We start from the raw sequence: 10,247 nt of genomic DNA, 5'->3' as shown, positions 1-10,247 counted from the left end.
AGCAAATTTGTAAGACAGGACCTCCCTGATCTAAAGCCATGTTGGGTATCTCTAATTAATCTATTCTCATTTAAATGCTCCCAAATACTACCCTTAATGATTTTCTCTAGTATCTTACATACTATACTAGTTAAACTGATCGGTCTATAATTATTCGCATCATCCTTCCTACCTTTTTAAATATTGGAGTAACATTAGCTAACTTCCAGTCCTGAGGTATCTCAGCAAACCTAAGTGATCTTTCAAAGATTAACTTAAGTGCTTCAGAAATACTGTCTACACCCTCCCTAAGTACTCTGGCATGTAGCTCATCAGGACCACTAGCTTTCCTATCGTCTAGTTCAAGAATAAATTTCCTAATAATTCCCGGTTTTATATCAATATTTTCTAAAGCTCTTAAACTACTCGTCGCACTGTTTGTAACAGGATTTCCTATTCTTTCCTAGTAAATACTGAAGAAAATTGTTCATTCAATAATTCTACTATGTCTTCATTTTGATCCACTACTACACCATCTTTTCTGAGTGGTCCAATCCTATCCTTATTTCTTTTATCACTGACCTTGTAATAACTATATAATTTTTGGGATCTTTACTCCCAGCTCTAGCTAGTTTTATCTCTGCCTGCCTTTTACTTTTTTTATAACCTTACTCAAATCATCCCTGACCTGTCTGTACCTAATCAAATCTACATCTTCCCACTTTTCTGCAACTCTCTGTATGCCCTCTTCTTCTCTCTGATCTGGCTACCTATCTCATGAGTCCACCATAATGGCTTCCTGTTTCTCTGCCTTATATCTTTGTAAGGGATACACTGCATCACTATACCCTTTACTACAACCTTAAAAATATCCCACATCTCCTGTGCAGTTTTATTTCCAAAACTATCTTCCCAGTTTACCTCTCCTAATAACTGACGTAACCTACCATAATTGCCTTTCTGATAGTTTGGGACTCTAGTCTTATTCACTATATTATCCCTACTGGAATTAATGATAAATCTAATTATATGATGGTCACTGTTTGCTAAAGTCTCTCCTACCTCAACTTCCTTTAAACAATGCTCAATATTTGTTAGTACTATGTCTAAAACCTTCCTCCCCCTAGTAGGTTTATCTACCATCTGCACTAAATAGTTATCCTGAAAACTTTCCATAAACTTATTTTCACTAGCATCTCCTACCATCCTCTCCCAGTTTACTGACTTAAGATTAAAATCCCCTAAGATAATTGTCTGACTAGTACACCCCCTATTTATCTCATCTACCATAAGGTTGTCTACATCTGCTGACTGGTTAGGTGGCCTATAAAAAGCTCCTACTCTAATAACCTTACTTTTGTTTACTCTAACATCCAGCCATAAGGATTCTACTCTGTTATCTACCTTAATACCATTAACCTGACATAGTGAGGAATGTACTCAATGTCAGGGTCCACCATCTCATTGTGAAGGGCAAGCTAGGCCAGATTATTGGCTTTTTCATTGAAAGGAATGCAATCTTGTGAGGGTACCCATGTGAAGTGGATCCTGGCACTGCTCTTCTCAATACTGCCAATGACAGAAAGACACTTATTGACAATATCATAGTCTATGGGTGCAAGTGAGAGAAGACTGCATAGGGCTGCCTGACTGTCCTCAAAGAGGAAGACATCTTTAAGAGAAGTTGTTACAATATGTAGGGCCTCAAGAATGCTGTACAACACTGTCCTGGTGGAGGACAGGTGACCAGGGAGCCTTCTGGAAAACTGGTGTCGGTGTACTGGTTTGGGGACACACAGTCATGGATGAACAGTCCACAACTTCAATTATTACTGCCATCAACGTATCCATCACAAAAAACATGAACAGAATGCACTTAATGGTACTCAGACTCAGACAACTTAGACATAAACAGATCCTGTAACACGAGAGATACACTCAGGGTTAACGAGTAAACTGAGAGAGAGAGAGAGAGAGAGAGAGAGAGAGAGAGAGAGAGAGAGAGAGAGAGAGAGAGAGAGAGAGAGAGAGAGAGAGAGAGAGAGAGAGAGAGAGAGAGAGAGAGAGACCTGCTCACATTGCAAGTTGTTAGAGAACCTCTCCCTAACAGCTTAACTAATCATAACTAATGAAATATGGAAGTCATCAATGATAAACTAGCATTAATTGTATTTGTAAAGAATAGTACACTTTATTTGAATGATTAATACCAATGGCATATGGATATTGGTTTATTGAACGACTGACACATTTCAGCTTCTCAAAGTTCTTCATTTCCCTCAGCTTTCTTCCTGAAATATGACCAACTTAATGCTTCATAACTCCACAACACCTCGTGAGCAGTGGGCCTCCTGTGCGGTTCCTTCTCCCGGCACCTCCTGTGTATGCTGTGTAAGTGGTAACGGAGTGTCCGGGCTCCGTCACTATTGCCCAAGAAAAAATTACACACTGGTGGTATTTTCCAGATGTCTGCTTTTTCACTGTATGGCGGCATCCTTTCAGTCCTGTATTCATCTCCGTCAAATGGCCATTTCTGCTCTGGTGCCACAAAATCACCTTTTAGTTCTTGGTGGCCACATACAGTGCCGCCTTCCATCACCCTTGCCAGAGAATCCACATCATTCAGCACAAGATTTCCAGAGGTGGTGAGGAGGTATTGTTCCAGCGTCTTGATAAGCGTGCTGGAGTCACACATCATCAGAGGACCTGGCAAACTGTCATGCAGAAAGGCAAGTATCTTTACATAATCAATACACAGTTGGAATCTTTGACTGAGACTATGAGAGTCATCTCCAAATACAATATCCACATTAACACTACTGCCTGCAGGATGGTACTCACTTAGAAATACTGGGACTTCCTCACAAAATCCAATCAGTTGCACTATATATTTGCTCCATCCTAACTGTTTCATTATTTCTAAGCCAAAAAGAAAGTCAGCTGAATAATTCTTGTTGTTGAGGAAAGCCACTACAATTGTGTTATTCTGCCATGATGTTTGATACACATGTTTGACAGCACCAAATCCTATCAGTTCTCCAACATCCAAGTATCTGATGTCATCACAAGTGAGCCAAGAGTGACACTCATTCATATGGCCAACAATAAAAGAGCCATTATGACACTCATGTGACCAAACAGTCCAACACATGCTCAAAATAAAACAAAGTTCAAGATATAAGGTACATACAACAATGTTAATTTTCATGGTTATTTTCAACTCAGAACTTTAATCTCACTCATCTTCTTCCTCACAATTTCAATATCACAGTTTTCATACTTTGGTTCTTTGTTTTCTAACCAAAATTCAGGGCACTTGTTCAAAATGTTATGACAAGGAATATGAATGTTTACATCATTGAACACATCATCATAATTGACTAATGATGTTAGAGGTAGTTCTTTAAACATGTCCTGTGCATGATATATGAATAGATAATGTTCTTTCAATATTCTAGTAGGAACATTTTGCACTATGGTACTGAAGCTGTTACCAACAATAATACAATGTGATAGTAATGAGGGATTCCAATTGGTCCAAAGCAAATTATTGTATAGTTCCTTTCCACAGTGTGGCAGGAAGAACAGTGTTGTCCCCACTACTTTCCTTTTTCCCTCTTCATTTCTATTCAAAACCTTAATATCAAGGGTCTCTAACACATCAACATCTACAGATGAAAAGATTGGGTCATAAACTTCAGTAGGCACCTGGAAGTGGTCTTTGATAATGAGCAGCAGGGCACCTTGATACCTGGCAATTCTACTATTTGAAAGTTGTCCCAAGCCATAGCACACAATGCCAGACACTGTAATGTTTTGGTGAGGAGCAAGCACAGTGTTTAGTTCTCTTTCTATACTATCCAAATTCTTCTTAAGATTGGAGTGGCCTTCACTTGTTTCAATTATTTGCCTTGCTTGCTGTATTTTGCTGAAATTTAAAAACTTCAGTTATTGTATAAAATGTGTGACGTTTATTTTCAAATCCTTTCTTTGCATCTTTTTAGTTTAAACTAAATACAAAAATCAGTTGATACTTAAAATTCCAGTAGCTAAATGCTACATAAAGAATAACTTATAAGACATTGAGAAACTAATATTGTGCACATTCTTATACTTACTCTAGGCATTCACACTTGTTGTGTTGTGGTGAAGAGACCATATTCTGGATCACCTGCTTGCTCCTGGGCCTGGCAGCTTTTTTCTTCTTCACCAGCTGGAAACCTTGAGACTCCATCACAGTTCATTTCACCTGTTATAAAAACATCATCTTTATTTATAAAGCTCTGTTCTATTTGTAGAATTTTATAGTAACTTTTCTCCAACAGAACATCATTTTTTTATTAGTGAACTATCTAAATGATAACAAAATTAATTGAGCACCTTTAGCATTATGATTGTCATTATGATTATTATTATTATTATTATTATTATTATTATTATTATTATCATTATTATTATTATTATTATTATTATTATTATATTATAACATTATCAAGAATGAATTGTTTATTCATTCAGTATATAGTAATAATAAAATACATGCAAACTAAATCATAGTTTGTGGTATTGATTTTCCATGATAGAACTTCATAATAAATCCAATTGTAAAAAGATAAACAAGAAATATAAATATACTGTTAAATATTTCTTCTATTCTTTTGTTATGAAGCTAGTATATAAGTTGGTTTTAAATCTCCTGAGAGAAAAAAAAGTAATGCTACACTCATCAAAGTGTCAGGGATTATATTTCTTGAGTCTTTGGGAAAACAAATGGTGTAATCATGTCTCATTTGCTAAGTTGTTTTTCTTCTTATTATTATTATTCTTATTCTTCTTCTTCTTCTTATTATTATTATTATTATTACCATTATCATGTAGTGTTATCCTTTGCCTGCCTGTTTCTATACCACACAGAGAAGGAAGCGTTCCCAGCCCCATATCTCATCGCTTTTATAAAAACATGGGGAATACAGTGGCAGTATTCTTATTTCCTCTCACAGAGTGAGAAGTGCAACTTATGGTCTAGTATATATGTATATAGATAGATAGACAGATAATTATCATCATTATTATCTAATATATTTATAGCAGGGGTTTTCAACTTTTTCTCCCCATATACTTTTTTGTGTATTATTTATGTTAGCTGTGTGCTCCCTTCTCTTTATGATAAGTGGGAAAAAAACACAAAAAAATTTCCTTGTGTATATTTACAAATATCCATGGGGAAGGCCCATGCACTATTACAGATCCCTTGTATACCCCAGGTTGAAAACCCCTGATATATTGTGACCTTATTTTGGGGTAATTTTGTTTATATATATATATATATATATATATATATATATATATATATATATATATATATATATATATATATATATATATAAACTAGTCACAGTAATGGTTGTGCAGAGGAATGGAGTTGGGAGAGTGTCATGCCAGGTCTAATTTAAAAATGTTCTTCGCCTATGCTGCTCTTCATAGTTGCTTTGTTTGCATCTGGTAATACTAGCTTTAAAGAAAAAGAAAAAAATAATATATATATATATATATATATATATATATATATATATATATATATATATATATAATTTTTGTTTAATTTTTATATGTAGGGAAAAATAGAAAAAAAAGGACCCACTTGAGTGCTGGCAAAGAGGAAAAGCGTCAACCAAAATTAGGGAACAAATGCCTCAATACCTCCTCTAAAAGAAGACAAGTCGTAGGAAGTCGGAAATACAGATGCAGGGAGGGAGTTCCAGAGTTTACCAGTGAAAGGTATGAATGAATGAGAGTACTGGTTAACTCTTGCATTAGAGAGTTGGACAGAATAGGGATGAGAGGAAGAAGAAAGCCTTGTGCAGCGAGGCTGCAGAAGGAGGGGAGGCATGCAGGTAGCAAGATCAGTAGAACAGTTAGCATGAAAATAGCGATACATGATAGAAAGAGATGCAACATTTTGGCGGTGAGAAAGAGGCTGAAGACAGTTAGTCAGAGGAGGGGAGTTGATGAGATGAAAATCTTTTGATTCCACCCTATCTAGTAAAACTGTGTGACTGGAAGCCCTCCAAACATGCGAAGAGTATGCCATACAGGGGCGGATAAGGCCTTTGTACAGAGTAAGCAGTTGGAGGGGCGAGAAAAACTGGTGGAGATGCCTCAGAACACCTAGCTTCATGGAAGCTGTTTTAGCAAGAGATGAGATGTGAAGTTTCCAGGTAAGATTATGAGTAAAGGACAGACCAAGGATATTCAGTGTGGAAGAGGGAGACAGTTGAGTGTCATTGAAGAAGAGGGGATAGTTGACTGGAAGGTTGTGTCAAGTTGATAGATGGAGGAATTGAGTTTTTGAGGCATTGAAAACTACTAGATTTTCTCTGCCCCAATCAGAAATCTTATAAACATCAGAAGTCAGGGGTTTTGTGGTGTCTGCGTGATCTGTTGACTTCCTGAAGGGTTGGTCGTCTCTGAAAGGATATGGAAAGATGTCGGGTGGTATCATCAGCTTAGGAGTGGATAGGGCAAGAAGTTTGGTTAAGAAGGTCATTAATGAATAGTAGAAAGAGAGTGGGTGATAGGACAGAACCCTGAGGAACTCCACTATTACTAGATTTAGAACAGTGGCCATCTACCACGGCAGCAATAGAATGGTTGGAAAGAAAACTTGAGATAAACGCAACTTGAGATAAACGCAACAGCAAAAGTTTCACCGGTCTCTAAAAGAGGATGACCAAGACTCAGGAAGAAAAGCCAGTAGAGCGACCTTGACGGAGCCATACTGGTGATCAGATAGAAGATAGTGAAGTGACAGATGTTTGAGAATCTTCCTATTCAGGATAGATTAAAAAAACTTTAGACAAGCAAGAGATTAAAGCTATAGGATGGTAGTTTGAGGGATTAGAATGGTCACCCATTTTAGGAACAGGCTGAATGTAGGCAAATTTCCAGCAAGTAGGAAACGTAGAAGTCGATAGGCATAGTTTGGTCAGGCAAGCACCGAAGCACAGTTTTTGAGAACAATAGGAGGGACCCCATCAGGACCATAAGCTTTCCAAGGGTTTAGGCCAGCGAGGGCATGGAAAACATCATTACGAAAAATTTTAATTGTAGACATGAAATAGTCAGAGGGAGGAGGAGAGGGAGGAACATGCCCAGAATCATCCAAGGTGGAGTTGTGAGCAAAGGTTTGAGAGAAGAGTTCAGCTTTAAAAGACAGAGGAGATGGCAGTGGTGCCATCAGGATGAAATAAAGAAATGTAGTTTACAAATTCTCTTCATCCAAAAATTTCATAGCAAGGGATACAGCTGCTGCTAACTGTGCTGTTCAAGCACTGACAACTGGTTGTTTGACTACTAACGTTCGTAACTTTAAACATGGGAATAATTTTGTTACTGCGTCGAAGGAAGAAAAAAAAAAAAAAAAAAAAAAATGCAAATTATCGGTTAACAAAATTCAGATAGAATCTCAAACTTGTTTACTAAAGATTTCATATGATCACTTTGTGGTTTCATCCAACCATGAAATCTGTGAAGTTACTTACCCATGTTTTTCTGATGAGAAATGTAGTGAAATGATTGATGGCTTAGGGATGAGAGGAAAAATATTGCATTGGAAATGAGAATTCTTAACCAACAGAGTTATTGTTAATCATAAAGTAAGCAGGTCTGTTCTTTGCCTACTCTTGTTTTTGCTTTTTATTGATTTCTTGATAATGGTGCTAATTGTTCAACTACAATCTTTGCCAAAGACTTAAAACTATATGCACAGGTACAATTGTCAGAGAAACAATAAAAGATAGTATGGAGACTTGTCAAATGGATATCAACACTGTATCAAGTGGCTAGATCCTGGGGGTTACAAATTAATCCTACCAACTGTGTTGCTCTTCGCTTTTGTCACAAGTGTATTGATTGGTCTGCACTTGAAGATGTGGCTCATTATTATTTGGGATGTGAAATGTTACCAGAAAAGGATATTTCTAAGGATTTAGGTATTTCAGTGGATACCTCACTGAAGTTCCACAAACATATTTCTACAATTTTATATATGCGAAGCCTTTGCTGTGGCAAATAACCTGTTGAAATACACTGTTAACCATGATCACACATTTATGACTACCTTGTATACCTCTGAAATATGTTCTATGTTAGAGTACAGCTCAGTGGTGTGGAACCTTGGCTATATCAAAGATGTCAAGGTGCTTGAGTCAGTTCAGCGTCGATGGAGTAAGTGTGTTGATAGCTTCGAGAATTTACTCTATTATGATTGTCTCAAAGCTTTGAATTTATTTTCTGTTAAAGGGAGACTATTGTGTCATGACATTATTAAGATGTGGCAAATTGTAAATGGAAAGATCTTCCTTAAGTGTTAATGATTTCTTCTTCCACGCAGCTTTTAACACTACCAGAGGCCATCAACACAAGGTGGCCCATATACGCACCAGCTTAGACATTAGGAAACCTTCATTTGTAATACGCAACATTGGTCTTTGGAATTCCCTCCCTGAGTCTGTTGTTACATATTCCATTCTCAAGTCATTCAAATCAGTTTTATCATCTCACCTTGGGAATCTACTTTTTGAATATTATAATTAATGAGGTTAATTTATCTCATTATTTGCTTATGATGTACTCTCCAGCCCATTTGTATTGTTATTCGAGTCATGGAGTACTTGTATTATAAGGGCTGGCGCATCAGTAGAGTGCAGCTTCTTGCCTCTTACCCAAGGAGTCAGGGAGCCAGGAAGCCCAAGTAAGACATTTCTGCTGCAAATGATTATTTTTCGAGTTATAACTTTTCAACTCCAACTTATGCCTACCTCTCATTCCCTACAATTTTTTTTTTTTTTTTTTTTTTTTTTTTTTTAGGTGGGAGAGCATCAAATTGAGTGATGTACATTGCAGAAGAGGTCGGAAATTAACAATATCACAAAAATAAAAAGAAAATACGCCTGAATGCATGGCGGCGAGCATGGCTTTTGTTTACATCGTCATTGAGCACTGTATCCATAATCCGTTACACCCCACTCCCCCAATACTAAACAAGTCTAACCTTAAGAACTAGTCGAGGAGGGCTGCTCCTGCCGGGACCCCGGCAAGGGTAATTAAATAAACCCTATGTAATAACCTAGCTTATTATGTTTGGGTATGGTGCACTGTCCTAATAAAGTCGTCCCAGCTCTCCTTGTTTCCTGGCTCCCTTTTCGCAGCTCTTTCACTCAGCAGACATGACGTGGAATGAAAATATGATAACCAAAACTAACCTAACCAAATCTAGCTAAGGTTACCTAGTTGATGCGACGCGTACCGCCGATACGTCTTCCTCAGAACACGTCTGACCAAGGGCGTGGTTAGATTACGTTAGCTAGGCTAGGTTAGGTTAAGTTTAACGGTTAGGTTTTATTTAGTATCCCTTAGGTGGAGAAGTGGTGTTAACGGATACAGCCGGAAGCGTAGCGTTGGTAATGCTCTATGATAACAAACCATGTCGCATTCAGCCGTTGCCTCTGCCATCAAAGTATTATCCGAGGTTTTTTATGTAATTTTGTTGATTTCTGATCTTTTTTTTGCAATGCACAATACTCCGTTTAATGCTCCCACACCTAAAAACAATGATTTCCCCCAGGTCTCCAAAGATCGAAAGGAATGAGAGGTAGGCGTAAGTTGTTCAATAACATCAACTCGAAAAATATTAATGTACAATGTAAATAACATATATTATCAATCATTTCATTACATTTCTCACCAGTAAAAACTTATGCCACATCACAGACTCCATGATTGGGTGAAACTAAACTGACCGATTATACTTCAATTAAGTTGAAGATCATTTCTTAAATGTCATTGTCCTATCCTTATCGTTACAGATTTGTTCATATTTTATCCATTTGTTTTTCAAGGAAGAATCTCCCTTGAATATGCCACGTAGCCGAGTGATACGTAACCCTAGTCTCTGCCACGTAACATTATCACCACAGGTTGGCCAACAGCTGGCGGCATTCACCTTTAAGTCAACACCATACACAGTCTTCCTTGCCCTGTAGCTAACTCGTGACCAAAGTGAGTCTCAAGAGAAGGTAATTTATCGATGTAGTACCTAAAATATAGTTAATAGATTTTGTAAAATTACTACCACCTTGACATGGTAGAATTTGGCAATTGTTCTGTTGACGTCGTTTATTCACCGGAGAGTCGGACAGCTACGTTTTCTGTTTCCACTCATTTCTCTTGCTTATATATTTTAGTATGTTTTTCCTTCTTCTTTTTTT

The 10,247-nt window shown here is 37.2% G+C and overlaps 1 protein-coding gene across 6 annotated transcripts; it reads right to left on the bottom strand.

Annotated features, from left to right (window-relative positions):
• Window positions 1-2,196: 2,196 nt before the first annotated feature.
• LOC123514939 (protein O-mannose kinase-like) lies at window positions 2,197-10,189 on the bottom strand. Of its 6 annotated transcripts, none has more exons than XM_045273205.1 (3): window positions 9,725-10,133; window positions 4,098-4,228; window positions 2,197-3,907 (listed from the first exon to the last, which is right to left on the bottom strand). In XM_045273205.1, the coding sequence occupies exons 2-3, from the start codon at window positions 4,211-4,213 to the stop codon at window positions 3,196-3,198; spliced, it is 828 nt and encodes a 275-aa protein (XP_045129140.1). In that variant the 5' UTR covers window positions 4,214-4,228; window positions 9,725-10,133; the 3' UTR covers window positions 2,197-3,195. The 6 variants fall into 6 exon arrangements, with proteins under 6 accessions (XP_045129140.1, XP_045129139.1, XP_045129144.1 ...); XM_045273204.1 differs by having other exon boundaries at window positions 9,983-10,133; XM_045273209.1 differs by having other exon boundaries at window positions 2,197-2,693; window positions 9,725-9,875.
• Between the last annotated feature and the right edge of the window lie 58 nt (window positions 10,190-10,247).

The sequence above is a fragment of the Portunus trituberculatus genome, chromosome 38 (genome assembly GCF_017591435.1).
Source record: "Portunus trituberculatus isolate SZX2019 chromosome 38, ASM1759143v1, whole genome shotgun sequence".
NCBI classification, from domain to species: Eukaryota; Metazoa; Arthropoda; class Malacostraca; order Decapoda; family Portunidae; genus Portunus; species Portunus trituberculatus.
This window is presented reverse-complemented; position numbering and strand designations above follow the sequence as displayed.